General features: G+C 42.4%; 1 protein-coding gene across 4 annotated transcripts in view; it reads left to right on the top strand.

Moving 5' to 3' along the window:
• The first annotated feature begins 3,308 nt into the window (after positions 1-3,308).
• Positions 3,309-18,297, top strand: part of LOC115265104 (TBC1 domain family member 31) — a 48,166-nt gene continuing 33,177 nt past the window's right edge. For all 4 annotated transcript variants that reach the window (XR_009997786.1, XM_062852088.1, XM_029869337.2 and 1 more), the window contains exons 1-4: positions 3,309-3,712; positions 5,280-5,393; positions 5,461-5,609; positions 9,269-9,634. Coding sequence is in view for 3 of the 4 variants with exons in the window: in XM_062852088.1 (XP_062708072.1) it covers positions 3,606-3,712; positions 5,280-5,393; positions 5,461-5,609; positions 9,269-9,634 (736 nt within the window). In the remaining variant the exon portion in view is untranslated. The remainder of the gene's footprint in view (positions 3,713-5,279; positions 5,394-5,460; positions 5,610-9,268; positions 9,635-18,297) is intronic.

Genomic DNA, 18,297 nt, shown 5'->3' with positions numbered 1-18,297 from the left:
GCAGCTAAGTAATTCTTCATTGTCTCGATGCCCGTCCACGTGCGTGAGCAATTTAGTGAAGGACAATATAGCCGCCTACGATGTAACGCGCAAGCTTCGAACGGCAAACACGTGCTGCATGTAACAACCGAGAGTAAACGGGGGCAGATGTCCTCATCCTGCTTTCGTTAGCCAAAAACGTAACTAAATTTAGTTTTATCATAATATGGTCCTCCACAAAGTTGTTCCTTAGGGTATCAACTGCTATATTTTCACTTTTGAGTCAAATCGAACTCGTCAAACCAGCGTGCTGAATGAGAAACTGGAGGTCATCCAATTTCCCATATATTTAGATTGAAAATCCCATTTAAACCTTCAACTCATTTGCGCCAGCTCATTTTTTAACCGATTGGGCTCAATCTTTCACAGATTGTTCTTCTCTTCCGAAGTCACGATTCTAGAGGGTGCCCCGTGAATTTTGACAACTTTTTTTCCCGCCATACAAATGTGGGCCGGTCTAATAGACATGTGTCAGCATAAACTATCTAAAGCTTTCTGATTGGACAATTCTACTCAACACTGGGTCTCCAGTTAGCCTAGTGGTTGAGGCTATGGATCGCCAATCCGGAGACGGCGGGTTCGATTCCCGTTCCGGTCGGGGAAATTTTCTCGACTCCCTGGGCATAGAGCAGTGATGCTCATCCTGCGGCCCGCGGGCCGCATGCGGCCCTCCAAGCCTTAAGATGCGGCCCGCGGAGTTCTTTAAGACGAATCGAAAATTTTGAACGATTATTTGAAATAACTCGTTAAATTTTTTAAGAAATCAAACAAACAAAAAATTGCTGATCAATTTTCACAGTGTTGAACGCAAATTAAATGATAAATAAACAAAAAGAAGAATCCGTTCTGGTAAGATTCGAAATCGCAACTCCGAAATATTTTGGCATTTCAGCTAAGTCACGAAGCAAACTTATAGTTATTTATAAGTGGTACGAATCAAATGAAGGTTTGTAAAAAAGGTAATCTTGAATCATTTAAAAATTAGTTGCAATTTTTAAGCGCAGTCAATGCAACGCTGAGCAAATATTTCACATTTCGCCTTTCCGAAGAACATAAAAACACAAAGCACGAAGTTTTTGACAAAATTCTCAACAAATCGCTTGCCAATATTTTTTAATTTTCACCGTTTGTTTAATCTATTTATAAGACTCACACATTTTACGAAACAAAACTTACGAATCCAATTTGAATTGTCCAAGCGAAACTCCTGAATGAACGTACAGAAAAAAAAATCTCAGGCGACATTCATAAAGCGTCTCCGGTCCCCTTTTGGAGAAACTTTTGGATACATTTTTGGGAAAAATCTAGGAAACGTTATTGGAGAAAAATTTTAAGCAACTTTAAGCGAAATATATGGAGAAACTCAAAACATCCTGAAGAAAATAAACCTGAAGAAACTCAAAGAGAAAGTTGTGGTGATACTGCATGGAAATTATAGGAGAATCTCCTAGAAAAATGTTCTGGTGCCACTCTAACAAATATTTCTTAAATAACTTTAGAATAAATTCCTAGAGCAACAAAAAGAGAATTTTCAGGAGTAACTACAAACAAGATTCCAGGACCAACTGCGTCAAGACACAAAAGATGGCTAGAACGCCTGAAGAAAATTTGAAGCAACTTATGCAGCAACTTTAGAAGATAATGTTGAATAAACTTCCGGAAACAATTGTTGAAAATCTAATTTTTGAAGAAATATAATGATGAAGTATTTCATCAACTTTAGAATAGACTTATGGAAAGAATTTACTAAAATCTCCTGGAAAATTTTCGGAAAAATCCGGAAGCTATTCTAGGAGTAATTCTTGGCAACGATTAATGAGGAATTCCTGAAGTAACTTCAGGGCAGTTCCGAAGGCAAATCTAAGAGGAGTTCTTGGAGGTGTTCCAAGAGAACTCTAGAAAAACTAAAAGAAATTTCTCGGAAACCTTCGGGAGCAACTCCACAAGAAATTTCAGGAGAAAATCCAGCAAACCTTTTTGGAGCGATTCAAAAAAAATCTTGAAAAAGTTGCTTGACAAGTTCTTGCAGTGGCTTCAAGGGCAACTTCTAAATTATTTGTTTGAATTTCTATTTTGAAGCTCAAACGTTTTTCTCAACTAAACTTATGAATCTAAATTGAACTCCACGAAGGGCGATAGATTATAAAGTTTGACCCTTACACAAGTTCTGAACAGTTCAGATTTTTAATAAATATGCTTTAGAATTGTTTTTTTTATTGTTTTTCTGCATCGATGTTTTATGCGGCCCGCAGGTATATCCCGAATTGCAAATTTGGCCCGTGGTATCCTCCAGCCTGAGCACCACTGGCATAGAGTATCATTGTACTTGCCTCACATTATACAAATTCATGCAATGGCAGGCAAAGGAAAGCCCTTCTATTAATAACTGTGGAAGTGCTCAAAGAACACTAAGTTGAAGCGAGGCAGGCCAAGTCCCATTGGGACGTCGCGCCAAAAAGAAGAAGAAGAAGACTCAGCACTGAACGTGACTGAACCTTGGACTGAACACTGCTTTATGAGCCATATTTAGCACTTTCAATTGTCTATCGTCTTTGAAATTATACAAACTAATAAAATATTAAAATTGAAAAACGATTTTAGCCATTTCTGTTGTAAGAAAGCAAAAACTTTTTTCGCACATTTTGAGGTCAAAATAGAAGAAAGTTGCAAAACTTGATTTGAAAATCTCTTTGCTCACTCGCGAAACTTATGATTTGTGCAAACAAAGTACCATTCTAAGTGCAAAAGCGCGTATTTTAAGGTCCAAAATTGCGATACTCTTGAAGCAAAATGCGCCGGCCTTCGCCGTAACTCCAAAACAGCCGTTAGCTAAAATCGAGTCAATCCTTAGGGGGCGCGTTATACCCCGATCTCCACTATTTAACCGCGAAATATCGAAATTGTTTGGGTCATAGTGTTAGATTATCTCCACATTCAAGCAAAATAATCGTCCAGGGAGTTTTCAATTTTCAGCCGATTTCCAAACTCCAAACAAAACAACAATAAAAACAAACGAGAGTAGAGGCTAATATTTCATAATGGTGAAAACAGAGCGATGTTTCCGGAATGAAATATGTTGAATGTAACATACTTTATGTTGACTTTATGTGTGAATCACCTACGGTCTGGCTTTTAGCATAATGAAACGGTATTAAAATCAATTTTGCAAACGAATATTGAAATTTTATTGTGCGGCAGTTACGCCTTTCTACTGGTTCTAAAACATGTTAGAGGATAGGCGAAATTCGTTCCCAGTCTAGTTCCCAGTTGACACTCAACTTACACCCCTGATCGCTGCAGTCAGCAATCCGGCGGTGAACACTGCACACCTGTTCACACGTTCACACACTGAGTCGTGTAAGGTGTGTGTGTATCGCTTGGTGCATTCGGTGCATCATGTGTTGTACCCACTTGTTGCCATGGTTACGGTCGTTTGGTTCCTTTTTGGTTTGTTTTGATTTTAGTAGCGTTGCGTATAATTCACAAGCGCGATGTGCGCATGATACGATTGTTTTTATATTTGGTTATTTTGCGGTTGCATATCAACTTCTGTTGTAACATCTAAAATGGAACATCCTGATGGAAACAGTGAAGAAATTAATAGTTCGCATAAACCGACAACTACCGGTACTATCACAAAGATGCAATTCAAAATGAAGAACAGCAGTGATGGGTGAGTGTATCTTTAATGTTTTGAACAAATTGAGCATTAGGAGGATTCACGTAAACCGCTGATTAAATATTATCCTTATTAAACGTCGCGATCACCAAGAAAATTTTTGATTATTTAATTAGGGGCTGTCCATTAATTACGTAAGGGTTTATAGGGGGAGAGGGGGTTTGAGAAATCTTACGCGCCATACAAAAATATTTGGCTTTCCATACAAAAAATCTTACAAGGGGGGGGGGGGGAGGGGGTGTCGAAGAATCGCAAAAATTCCCTTACGTAATTAATGGACAGCCCCTTAGAAATATTTATCATCAAGCATTTGGCTTACGGCTTAATGACTTAATGGCTTTCGCAGTTATTCACGATATTATTATAAGTGAAACCCTTATTTTGTTTTGCACAACATGAAGCAAATTTGAAAGGAGGTGGCTTACTATAAAGTGACCAGATATTTATATTTGTCCTCTTCAAAAATAGCACATTTTTGCGAAAATAAGACGCTTTTTTAAAGAAATTGCCTATTTTTAGGCGTTTGTACAGATCATTCTATAATTTACTAAACTTTAATTTATTTTTAATATACAAGTTGTACAGTTGTAAGAATTTTGAAAACTTATTCAGATTAAGCTTCATCAAATCTAGTTTGTTCAATAATTTTCCAATCTTAAAATGTTATGTTGATTGGTTGATCAACTTCACCCCGGATTGAAAGTTTTCAAATTTAACCAATTCAGTAACAAATTTTGAAAACGACGTATAATCAATGCTACACCATTGATTATACGTCGTTTTCAAAATTTGTTACTGAATTGAACGTTTTTTTTACAAAAAGTAGCAGTTTCTTGTAAGAATTTCGTTTACGGAACCTAAAACAGGTCCACTCAGTGCATGTTTTGAAAATATTTATTTGTATTCATATGCTTTGTATTTGATTTTAATGAAAAGAATAGAGGAAAAGTGGTCAACATCCCCCCACCCCCTGATTATGGTAATGGAAAAACGCAAATTTATCTTCATCCCTCTTTTTCTCGTAAAAACCTGCATATACTTTATTACTATCAGAACTAAAAACTCAAAGTTACAAAGCAAATTTAAAACTTGTTTGCTATTTAGATTTGTCTAAAGTTTACTTTTTAGAAGAACAAGAGTAGTTCAACGAATCAGTCAATCAAACGGCTACGTGCTTGTGTTGTTGTTGTTACTATTTAATGTAGTTAGTTTGATGTATGAAACTATTTAGTTAGGGAAGTTTCTCAGGAACCTTTCTCAAAAACTAGAAAATACCTACGTACTAAAATTAAAAAAAAAATCAAGAGAAATTACGACGATCTCGATGAAGCACAAAACACACGAAAACGTAAAAATGTGGTTTATTCGTTCAAGAAATTTCGCGAGATTTCTACGTTTTGCTCCTTCAAAATTTGACATTGTTCTAAAAAGATAGAAAAAGAAATATATTTCTTTTAGATAGTATTAGTTTTGAAATAATAAAAAAAACATCATTATAGGGCTGCTTATAAACAGCTTCAAGTTAAAAATATGAGAAAACGTTAATTTTATGTATTTACAGAGTGTTGCTTAAAATTCACCATACGGTTTCTCAAAACGGACGTCTTTTAAGAATTCGCTTTATAAATGCTTGTTTCAGTTATGAAAACGATAAGCTTTTTGCTATCGATCACAGGTAATTAGCAATCAATAACATCTATATAAATAATAAAATATATCAAATCGAACATTGTGCTTTTCAGAGGGAGCGTATTCGTTTTTTGTTTGACGTCTTTTAAATATTGGATAATTGAGCAGCGCGGTAATCATGTCACTGCCATTGAGCATATCCCTAATACGAGCCAACTGCTGCTGGGAAATAAAGAAGGACTTGTAGTGCTTGTTGATTCCGGTGAGTATCGATATATTTGTTTAACGCTTTAATACATACACACCGGAAATCCCAAATATTTGGGATTTCTACTACACAATACATACGAGGGTAATTCTCGCGGAAACCAGTCCGGCAATTGCATACAGTTTGGGATTTTCAATGTTTCTTCTGTTCACTTATACGAAAGAATGAAAACCACTTTGGTTACATTAATTTCCTCGTTTGCCAAGCGGCTGACGAAGTGACCAAAATTAATCAGGTTTCATTCAATGAAGTTTTGAAGTGTTTATTTCACCTGAATGTCATCATTGTTTTGTCGGTTATAATTAGCACCTGTTACTGCACATGACAAATACTGGTGCAGTCTTGTGCCGCACTCATAAAACCTCCGCATATCGTTCCTATCCATGCTGTCCTACGCTTCAGCAGCCACACTTTCTTCGTTCCAAGCTTCGTTCTTCCGTTTCATGCTGCGATGAATGCGTTTCTTTTCTGTTCCTGCCTCGCTGTACCGCGCCCGGGTACTGGCCACTAGCATTCGACTTCTGGCGGCATTCTCTTCGTTCTAATGGATATTGAAACGCATCCCGAGCAAAGTCTGACAGCAAATCGAAAACAAATTTTGATGTTGTGATATTGCAAATTATGATTACTCAGGTTGATGTCGTTTTGGTCGTTTTAACGGTTAAAACATCAAAAATGAAAGCAGAAAAATGTTCCTGTGAGAGCAAGTTGAAAACAATTCCTGCTATCAGTGATGGCAAATTGATTACTGTTTTTGCTATCAGTGCGAAAAAATGGAAAAATCGTTAAATGTAGAGTTTTTCGAATAATATGAAAACCTAAATGCAATACGTTAATTGCACTGATGGTACATCATTAGATGCTTTATACAAGGTCGCCTAGAAGTTTTGAAATAACACAAAAACTTAAATATTTGTAATAATTTTAAATCACAGCAAAACGATATCAAAATTTGAAATCGAAATTAATCAAGATAATCCGAAATCAAAACATGATATCAATTTGCTGCTGATTACAAATCGTGTTTTCGATTTGCTATCATTTTGTTGTTAGACTTTGCTCGGGATGGTTCTGTTGTTTCTTGAACTCGTGACGCTGCGCTGGATAATCGCGCCCTAATGTCTGCGGTTGCAAGATAATCATCAATATCGTCCGTCGACCAGCACGTAATCTATCTGGAAGCAAATGTTTCCAAGCGGGAGTCACCACGTGTGTTTTCGGATATTCATGTGTGCGAAGTATGTACTACTGATTGCCATCCTCCTAGCAGCCGCGAATTTCACAAGCGTCACAAGCCGTCACAATCGTTGGTAACGGAATGAAGGTCTCTATTTTTTCTCTACCGATCTGCGCATTTGCATCTCCGATAGCTATTTTGATATCTTGTTTTAGAAACTCTCCGTTTTGCCTTTGTTCGATTGCTCAAAGTAGAACAGTAATTCTGTGCTCAAACCACAAATTCACCACAGCACGATTGGCACAACGGGGACATACCCAACGGTCTTCTACAGGTAAGTCTGTTCTTTCTTCGTCACAGGCACTTCAAATGGCAGTTCAGGTAAGTTCACTAGATTTCTTTATTTGTTTCACAATTAGTTCACTTTATTCTTATTTACACTACTTTATTACTTAAAATTAAACTACAAATTCAAATATATAACTTTCACTGATTAGGCTAATTCGATGGCTATTCGCTGATGATGACGGCAGGCGTCGAGTTGTTCCCGAGCAGAAAGAGGTCGAGCGTGATGACAGTTCTCCTTTTATAATAGATTCCCTGGCGCATTTCTTTGTTTTGTTTTGGTTACCGGAAGAATAAAACGCATCTTTCAGAAGGCTGCCATGATCGATGAACTGGACTGGTTGTTGCTGACGGTCTAGGAAAACTCACGCCTAGATGGCACTGCTACATATTTTTCGTGTATACGAACAGCCTTAGAAAAGCTCTAATAGAAATCGTCCTTCAAGTTATCTGGCTTATCGTTCGTTGGTGCATAGATGCTGATTAGAGAGTAGTTGAAGAATTTGCTCCTTATTCTCGAGACACAGATTCGGTCGCTTACCGTCTTCTACTGAATAAGCTTCATATGTTTCCTGATCACTATGAAACCAACTCTACGTTGTGCCTTCTCGCTGCGCTGTAGTAGAGGGGGTACTTGAGTAAAGTAATATCGATGGGATCAATCGCTACGAATTCGCGTTCTCCGGTTTTGGGCCATCGGGGCCATCGGGGCCATCGTATCTCCTGTATAACTACCACAATCACGCCGACATTTTGCAGCTCAAGACCCAGGAGTCAAACACAGGTGGGTTCAATCAAAGTTTTCACGTTCCAAGATCCGACACTTTCGAATCGTTCCCCGGTTAAAAAAGACATGGACACGTTTAATGCTTCCACACCAGTGAATCAAAATTCAACCATCGCGCAACAATAACGACAATGTCGCAACCTGAATTTATTGTGACATTCTACCCAATGCGACATACGTTTGTCCCAACTTGAACAGAATAGGACAAAGATCGTGCAGCTTGAGTTTAGAGATTTTTAAGGCTTGCATTGTGATTTTCGAGCGGTAACTTCGAGTCGGTAAACACTGCAACGTTGCTTAAGATGTATCATCAAAAAGTTTCGATTTTGGGTTGGTAATAATTGATTATTCACGAGTTGAAAAGTACGCAACAAATTCAGGCTCCGTTTTGTCTGCAACAAAAAAATTCGAGATCATGTCATTATCTGTTACCAGTTGGGATAAAGAGTACCGCTAATCGTACCGGTAATCGCCGCGTCTTCTTTGTTGCTTGTTTTGTGACTCTTTTGTCTGACAATTCTCTTCACTGTTCAGTGAGCTATTTGCTCTTTGAAGGAAGCACGACACTAGACAACGGACTAGCATGCAACGCCCAGTGGCACAGCCGAAAACTTTTCCTGACAGCTGCGGCGGGAATCGAACCCGCGCTCCTTAGCACGATGCGACTAAAGGTTTGGTGACACGGTTACCGGGTCTGTTGCCGTTGAATCAATTCGTTTGCTCTACTTTTGCTTTTCTGGATTTCAAGTTTTCATATAATATTTAGATGTTAATAGTTTTTGGAAATACATAGCCTTATTTACAAAAACACAGCAGCTATAAAAGCAGCTTATAGTTTTCTTGTCTTACAGTCCTATCAACAAAAGTCATCTCAGTTTCCTGAAATGAAGAGCTTTTCACTCGGGATACTTTTACTGCACTCTATTCCAACTGATGGAGGTTTGCCAGGAAATTTATTAAGATAATTTTATTAAATGTTCTAAAAGGATAACATTTCTTATCAAAAAGGAGAACATGTCCTCCTTTAGGATACCATATGGTCACCCTATGCCTAGTGTTATACTAGCTACAAACCTACAATGCCAGCAGCTACAAATTGAAATTACATTACTTTCGCCTAGTGTTTATATGAAAACATGTTTCAATGAATTTTGTGAAATGGAAACCTAATTTCTACATGGTAGTATTTTCGCGCACAAACTTTCCAAGCTTCTTGTGTTGTGAAGCATGAAACAGTACAACGTATGCATCTGAACACAACTGTGGTACACACATTTCAGTATTGACTGCGGAATGGCTCTTTATGTATTTACCTAATTGCATTTCTGTCCTTTCCACCCACAGATACAGGCAACGAACTAATGCGCTTAAAAGCTCACCATACCCGAATCGAACGGATATCCTTTCCATCGTGGCTCGGAAAACAACACGAACAGCGGCAACAACCAAATACACAATCGAATTCACGCCAAAAACAAGAAGCAGCGTACTTAGAAAAACCTGCCAGTTCAGCCGGTACTAAGGTCCAACAGAAAACTAAATCGAGCAAAAACACCTTGGCACTGTTGTTTCTAGTAACGGCAGCCGGATGCGCCAAATTGTACGATATGCGAAATTTCGTGGAAGTGCATCAATTGAATTACGGGACAGTGGACCCAATGGAGCATATCGAGCAGCTACAATGGATTCCAAGGACGAATCTTCTGTTAGGTGAGAAACATGTAAATGCATCCTTTAAAATTAGTAGTAGGGGCCATAAATTGTGGTTCTGTGTCCCGAGTTTTGTGACACAAATTGTTTTGAAAATTGAATTGCGGCAACTTGTTTAACAAGGATAACCCAGATAGCTTACCAATATACTAGTCGTGGATGTACTCTGTTTTGATGTAGCATGCAATTCTAACTTCTATACCATCTGTCATTTCAATTTTTCAGAAATCGGTCACGTTACGTTTAAACTGGAGGTTTTGAGTGTCAATAACTTAATCATTTCTCGTCAGATTATTGAAATTTTGACACCGATTGAAAAACTTTGCATACTATAAAATTTACTACCAACTATTGCAAAAAAGTCCATCACGATTGAGCACATTTTTGGATTCTCCTGTCGAAAATAAAAGAAGGAATTCTTCCTTTGCATTTTACATTTTTTGTTGTCGTCAGAGATGGGATCATTCACTTGCTTCAGAAACATCGTAGCAAAAATCAATGTATGGAACACTTTTTCATTTATGTTTTACCTGAAAGTTTGTAGAACAATGTTTTAGCGTAGCATCAATAACCAAGTCAGCAAACGCAACTCCACGACGTGAATGTAATTTACATGTTATTCGGTAAATATCCAGATAAAACTACAAGGTTAAATTCATCCATACATTGTTTTTTTGGTAGCATGCTTTGCACTGGGATAGTAGCAAGTGAATGTAACTTTTTGCAGATGAATGATCCCATCCCTGGTTGTCGTCTTAAAAGAGCATCGGAATTCGGAAACAGAGTAAAGCTGTCCACTTTCTTCGTTTACTTCTTCGCTCATTCGTCTTTGGCGGTCGGCTAGGTGCTTGTCGACAGATAGTTTTTTTTATAGAATGAGGAAATCTACAATGATACATAGTGCCCTTTACTGGCATTTACCAGATTTGCTGGTATGTCTGAAACATACTAAAACAATGGTAATTTGAAAGCACAACAATTTTGCTACTTGACAAATTGAGAGATGAAATTTGTGAACAAAAATGGCGTTTTGGTGGGATTCGAACGCACGACTCCGTATTCGCTAGACCGGCGCTTTACCCAACTAAGCCACAGAACTAAACTAACGATTCTGCGGAATAGAAAGCCAAACTGACTCCGAAGGCACATTTTCACAAACCCATCTCTCTTTCGGCTTAGATGCCAATCCACAACACACTCGCGTTTGTGCACACTAACTAGGGTACGAATACCATCAGTAATCTCACGCTCCCAAATTCATCCTATTCGAAAACACGCGATTACGGCGCCGATTGATTCCGTTCTTTTTGGTTTCTTGCTTTAGAAGTGATTCTAACAAAAAATACAAAATTTGATACCAACGGTACCCATATGAATAAAATTGATTTTTTGCCGATATTCCAGTTTAATTCAAGTTGCCGGGCTGTGCGTATCTCGACAAAAGAATGAAAATTAGCCGAGCTCGACTAAGTGTGTAGATTAGCACCCTATTCTGGAAGTAGCTCTTCAGAATCCGGCATTGGCTAACCCGGACTCCTAGGTGGTGTATGGCGCACTCGATGGTGGCTGTTGAACGAATTCTTTGCGCCCACTGTTACGACAGCACAATAGCGGATTCCTGTTTGCTTCTTTTGGAGTGCTATCTCGGCCCTTTTGGTTATAGCCCTAATAGCGTCAACGGTCGAACGATCCTTCCGAAAGCTGCACTGGTTATCCGAGAGGCCAGAGTCATCGGGATTCTCGGTATAGACCATTAGTCTCGATAGAATGATCCATCCCAATAGTTTCCCGGCGGTGTCCAGAAAGCAGATAGGTCTGTATGCCGGAGGCAGGCTTAATGATCCTCAAAAAAAAAATGCAACATGCTCTAGAGCGGTGTTTTGCTTCTGCCTCGTCGCGAGGGAGCGAACCAACCTCAAAAAGAGAGTCACTAAAACTGAGTGCGCAAGACGTGAAAAACACAACAAGTATTATGAGTGTTGGACGAATTCATCGCTGCGCGACAAGATCGCGCTCGGTGCTGTTGAGGATTTGCGTTGTGATTTCTGAGTTTTATTTTCACTCCTCAAAAAATCGCTTCCTCATTTTCTCGCGAGAGAGTTTTTGTCAATCCTGCCCGAAGGTGACCGTATAACACCGTATTCCACCCTGTATCGAATCGCTAGATCGTCACTGTGTGTGTGTGATAAGGATGCGAGCGCATTCCTAAGGAGCAGTAGGTTGACACGTTCGCCGGTAGAAACTTTTAGTATCGCGGCAACGGATAACAGCAGCACGCCACGAGGTGGGCGACATGGACTCTTTGGAGCAAAAGGGGTAACGAGTCAAATGTCCACACCAAGCGGTAGCACTAAAGGAGGGCCCCCGGTGCCTACACCGAGCAGCAGCACCACTCAAGAAGGCCTACAACTTGCGAGGCCCAAGGTGTCAATGGTGGAGTTGAGCAGGAAGGTCATCGAGCTGCACGAATACGTAAAAGGCCGTAACAACGTGCACACTGAGATTAAACAAAGGGTGTCGAGCCTCAGGTACGCCGTGTTGGAAGCTGACCGCGAGCACACAGCGTTGCGTAAGAGAGCTGAGACTGCTGAAAAGGCTTTGAAGCTGGCCTTGGAGCAGATTGCGGCGGTGGAAGCATCAACAGAGTTACAGGAGACGCTGAAAGGACGCAGAAATAAGAGCTCGAACAAGCGGGATAGAGAAACACCAGGAGAGGAGGAACGCCCGAAGAAGACTAAGAATGTTCAAGGTAGCGAGGAGTTGAGCGACGAGAGAGCCAACAGCGATTGGAACGTCGTCAAAAATCGCAAGGAGAAGAAAAATCAGCCCAAAAAGGAGGAAACGAAAGGGAATAATCGGATCGAAAAAGGTAGAATGCCGGCACGAGACGAAAGGAGATCCAAAGAGAACAGGCAAGAACGCCGTCTGCCCCATCGAGAGAGACACATGGGAGACGCCCTGCTGGTCAAGGCAAACGACCAACAGTCGTACGCAGCAATCCTCAAGAAAGTCCGAGAGGATCCGGAGTTGAAGGAACTGGGTGAGAACGTGGTGAGAACCAGGCGCACTCAACAAGGAGAAATGCTCTTTGAGCTGAAGAAGGATCCGGCGATTAAAAGTTCTGCCTACCGAGAGCAGTTCGCCAAGTCATTGGGCGACCTCGTCGGGGATGGTGGGAACGTGAAAGCTTTGTGCCAGGAAGCAACGATCGAATGCCGATACCTGGACGAGATCACAACAGTGGAGGAGCTTGGTCGTGAACTGAAGACGCAATGCGAATTGGGAGAAGAGGTTCTAACGATCCGTCTGACGAAGGGGTACCAAGGCACACAAACAGCGATGATTCGACTGTCGGTGCCTGCGGCTAGCAAATTGTTGAAGGTAGGCAAGGTACGAGTTGGTTGTTCGGTGTGCCCGCTGAGGGTCGCCGCCCGAATAGCAAGGAGTGACCGCAAACGGGTGTTGAGATGCTTCAAGTGCATGGGCTTTGGACACATGTCGGCCAACTGCAAAGGCCCAGACAGATCTGAACAATGCAGAAAATGTGGAGAGAAGGGACACTTTGCGAAGGACTGCTCGCAAGCGCCAAAGTGCATGCTCTGCACAGCGGAAGAAGGAAACGTCCATTCGACGGGTGGATACAAGTGCCCTGCATATAAGAAGACGATCGCAGGCCAACAGTAATGGAGATAATGCAGATCAACCTGAATCATTGTGATACCGCACAGCAACTGTTGAGGCAGTCAACAACGGAAGCAAAGTGCGATGTTGCGATCATTGCAGAGCCGTACCGAGTTCCTCTCGGTAACAACAACTGGGTGGCAGATAGCATGGGAACGGCTGCTATACAAGTGATGGGAAGATTTCCAATTCAGGAAGTGATCGCAAGCGCGTACGAAGGTTTCGTCATCGCCAAAATCAACGGTACCTTCATATGCAGCTGCTATGCACCCCCAAGGTGGACAGCAGAAAAATTCGATCGGATGCTGGAGGAGTTAGCCGACAAGCTGGTTGGACGTAGGCCAGTACTGATCGGCGGAGACTTCAATGCGTGGGCCGTGGAGTGGGGTAGCAAGCTAACCAACGCAAGATGTTACAGCCTGCTGGAAGCACTAGCGAGGTTGGAGGTACAATTGTGCAACGTTGGCACCGTAAGCACATTCAGGAAAGACGGGCGGGAGTCGATCATCGACATTACCTTCTGCAGTCCATCGCTAGCAAGCAATATGAACTGGAAAGTAAGCGAAGAGTACACCCACAGTGATCACCAGGCGATCTGCTACAGCGTTGGCCAACGGAACCCTACGGCCATGCAGAGAAACAGAATATGCGAGCGAAAGTGGAAGACGAAGGCCTTCGACAAGGACCTCTTCGTTGAGGCACTCCGTATGGACAGTGACACTCCAGACCTAGATGCGGTAGAGCTAACAAGAGCGATTACAAGGGCATGCGACACTACAATGCCACGGAAACGGGAGCCAAGGTACAGACGACGTCCTGCGCATTGGTGGAACGAGACACTCGGCACCCTCCGTGCTGCCTGTCTAAGAGCCAGAAGACGCTATCAGAGGGCAAGAAACCTTCCGGATAGGGAGGAGCGGAAGTTGGTGTTCCAGGAGGCCAGGGCCGCATTTAAAAAGGAGATAATCGTGAGCAAGTCGAACTGCCACAAGGAGCTATGCCGAGATGCCGACGCAAATCCCTGGGGTGACGCGTACCGAGTCGTGATGGCGAAGATCAAAGGTCCAGCGATGCCAGCCGAGATGTGTCCAGACAAGCTGAAGGTAATCGTGGAGGGTCTCTTTCCGAAGCACGACCCAACGACGTGGCCACCAACACCGTATGGTGAGGAAAACGACGGTAGTGCGGAAGCTCGGCGAGTCTCCAATGTCGAGCTGGAAGCAGTGGCGAAGAAACTAAAAGCGAGCAAAGCTCCGGGTCCGGACGGGATCCCCAATGTGGCGTTGAAATCGGCGGTCCTAGCTTATCCCGATATGTTCAGGACGGTGATGCAGAAATGTTTGGAAGAAGGTCACTTCCCAGACATATGGAAGGTGCAGAAACTGGTTTTACTGCCAAAGCCAGGAAAACCGCCGGGTGATCCAGCATCGTATAGGCCGATATGCCTGCTGGACACACTTGGGAAGCTGCTGGAAAAGCTCATCCTTAACAGGGTGGTACCGTTTACAGAAGGAGAGCATGGACTGTCACAGATGCAGTTTGGATTCCGTAAGGAAAAGTTGACGGTGGATGCTATCCGCACGGTCCTGGAGAGGGCCGAGAAGGCGTCCAAACAGAAGAGGAGAGGAAACCGGTACAGCGCCGTAATCACAATTGACGTCAAGAATGCGTTCAATAGCGCCAGCTGGGAGGCCATCGCCGTAGCGCTGCACAGAATGCGGGTTCCAGACTACCTGTGTCGGATCATGAAAAGCTACTTCCAGAACAGAGTCTTGGTGTTCGACACTGAAGCTGGACAGAGGAGAATGAATGTGACGGCGGGAGTTCCACAGGGCTCCATCCTCGGGCCAACGTTGTGGAACGCTATGTACAACGGAGTGCTAACGCTACAGCTACCCACAGGCGTCGTGCTCGTGGGCTTTGCGGACGATATCGTCTTATCAGTAACAAGCGAGTCACCGGAGGAGGTAGAAATGTTGGCGGCAGAATCGATCGGTATCATCGAAAATTGGATGAATGGAGTCAAGTTGAAGATAGCCCACCACAAAACGGAGGTGCTATTGGTGAGCAACTGCAAGGCAGTGCAGCGAGTGGAAATCTCCGTCGGAGAACACGCAGTGGCGTCGAAGCGAGAATTGAAGCACCTGGGTGTGATGATCGACGATCGGCTAAACTTTAACAGCCACGTCGACTACGCCTGTGAAAAAGCAGCGAAGGCGATCAACGCACTGTCGAGGATCATGCCAAACACCGGTGGTCCGAGAAGCAGCAAGAGGCGGTTGCTAGCGAGCGTGTCATCTTCAATACTGCGGTACGGAGTCCCAGCCTGGGGTGCGGCGCTAAAAACCAAGCGAAATCGGGGGAAGCTAAACAGCGCGTACCGGCTCATGGTCATACGAGTAGCGAGCGCGTATAAAACAATATCGTCGGAGGCAGTTTGTGTGATTGCAGGGATGATCCCGATCTGCATCACCTTGGAGGAGGACATCGAGTGCTACGAGCGGAGGAGGACCAGCCAAGTGAGAACGTTGGTGCGAACGGCCTCAGTGACAAAGTGGCAACAGGAATGGGATTCCACGGAGAAAGGAAGATGGACCCATCGGCTCATCCCTAATGTGTCGACTTGGGTGAACAGGAAGCATGGAGAAGTGAATTTCCACCTAACCCAGTTTTTGTCTGGTCATGGCTGCTTCAGGCAGTACCTACATCGGTTTGGCCATGCCGTTTCGCCCTTCTGCCCGGAGTGCGAGAACGTGGAGGAGACACCGGAGCACGTGGTGTTCATCTGCCCCAGATTCGAGGCGGTAAGAAGATCGATGCCGGCATTAAGCGTGGACAACATCGTCGACGAGATGTGCCGTACTGAAGAGACGTGGAATGCGATCAACAGAGCAGTCACACAAATGATGACGGAGCTGCAGCGGAAGTGGAGGAGCGACCAGCAAGCTGGGATCGCTTGAAAATTAAGTGCACAGATGAGAAGCACTGTTTAGAAGCGACAAAAAGTGCAAAAGCACTGTAACAGAAGAGCGCATGAGCGCATTGCCCCCCCTGAAGCAGTCGCAGCAGTGGTACCAGGGGGATCGAGGCATCTAGATGTAGCAGAGTTTTTCCAATCGGTTTTCTCTGCTGGGGAGGTAGGGAGGAAAAAAAAACTGTGTGTGTATTCATCGTTGACCCTCCAGTCCGAGCTAGGGTTGAAACCCGTGCTCAGGAAGGTCACGTCCATGATGGATTCTGCACCGTTTCTACTGAAGGTTTTTTTTTGTCGCCTACGTTCGCGACATCCACGTACGGTCTAGCCATAGTCTCTGGCGTTAGCGGCCTCGTTAGCGGCTACCCCACTCAATCGCCCTGGCGTTGAAGTCTCCACCGATAACCAGACCACGGGACTTAATTTCACTAGTGCGCTTGATAGCGAATCCAGCATAAACGAGAACTGGTCCATCAGCCACCAGAGGGGCATAACAACTTCAGTAGTACACCCTATTAATCTTCGCTGAAGGTATGTGTTCTATTTACTGTATTACTACTGTGTCCACTACTACTTTTATTTATTTTCCTGTCCGGTTGAGGGATCCATTAACCCTCTGCTACACATGGTTGCTCTAGCAATGTTTCCCAAACTTTTAGGAGGTATCGCCCCCTTAGAGCTTCAAAAAAAATATTTTCGCCCCCCCTAGGTGAGGTTTTATATTTCTGCAGTAGAAGGCTGAAACTGTGCTTAGCTAAACCCTTTAAAATCAATACTGTGGTAAAGCTAGTATGTAGTGCCATTTAGTGTATGACGAATTTCGCGCCAACCCTTCTATGGGGCTGGCAGCACCCTCTCAGAATCGAACGAAACTTCGTGGGCATAAACAATAGGTCTTTTTAAGCAACTTTGCATATTTTGTTTTTCGAAATTTTTCAAGAGTAACATTTGAAGAGGGCCTAATTTTTTTTCATATATTTTTTTCAAATCGATGAATCTCAAAAACAACAAGACCTGTAAAAAAGTGTTGTATGGCGAACTATCGTGAAATTCCATGAAGTTTTTTTAGAAAAATATCCAAAAAATACTAAATTTATTCCTACACTGAAAAATAATGGTTTTAAAAATTTAAATTGATATTACAAAAAACCCTATGTTTTTAAATCGATGATTTTTTTTCTGGAGAAAGGTTTTTCAATTACCTACATTTTCTCTAAACAATGTTGCTGTGACATATTTAATGGAAAAAAGTTTTTCTAACAAAAACTTTTTTTCATGTCTACATTGAGTGAATATTTTTCATCGTGTTTCGTGCCAACATGGCCATATATAGGTTCAGTAGCCTCTCATCAACCAATGAAACTTTATGGATGTTTGAAAATTTGTTTAAGAGTCAATTTTGCATAATCTAACATTTATCTAGACTAACATTTGAAAAGGGCGTATTAGGGTGGCCCACACTTATATGAAAGACATAAAATTCGAAAAATGCCAAGTCTTACCTCCTGTATCGATTGTTTTGGACTCCCAGGAGCTAAGTTCAGCATTTGAGCGAAATCGAGTTAGTCTAGGGGTGATACACAAATTATGCCACGCAAAATTCGTCCTTTTCCAACCCCCCTCCCCTCTACGTCACCCTTTGTATGCGACCTCACCATTGTTTGTATGGGTCGTCACGTTCTGCAAAACCTCGCCCCCTCTCCTTCTAAAGCGTGTCGTAATTTGTGCATGGCCCCTAAGGGGGCGCTCAACGAGCTTGAAATTTGTATGGGAGAACTTGGCCAAATGTATGCAGAAATCTTATGCTTTTGATTTTTGCCGCAAGGTGGCGCTGTAAGCTTTCAATTAATAAAAACTTTGGTATTATTGTAGGCGACTATATGCCAAAATACTTTGTTGAAGACCCGTAAGTGATGCGTCAGTGATGCGAAGCATTGGCATTTCATTATTGATATTCCTTTACATGTATTGGAAAAACGACAATAATGTTTCACCTCACTTTAGGGTA

The sequence above is a fragment of the Aedes albopictus genome, chromosome 2, assembly GCF_035046485.1.
Source record: "Aedes albopictus strain Foshan chromosome 2, AalbF5, whole genome shotgun sequence".
Lineage (NCBI taxonomy): Eukaryota > Metazoa > Arthropoda > Insecta > Diptera > Culicidae > Aedes > Aedes albopictus.
The sequence above is the reverse complement of the archived record's forward strand: the minus strand, read 5'-3'. Positions and strand labels throughout refer to the sequence as shown.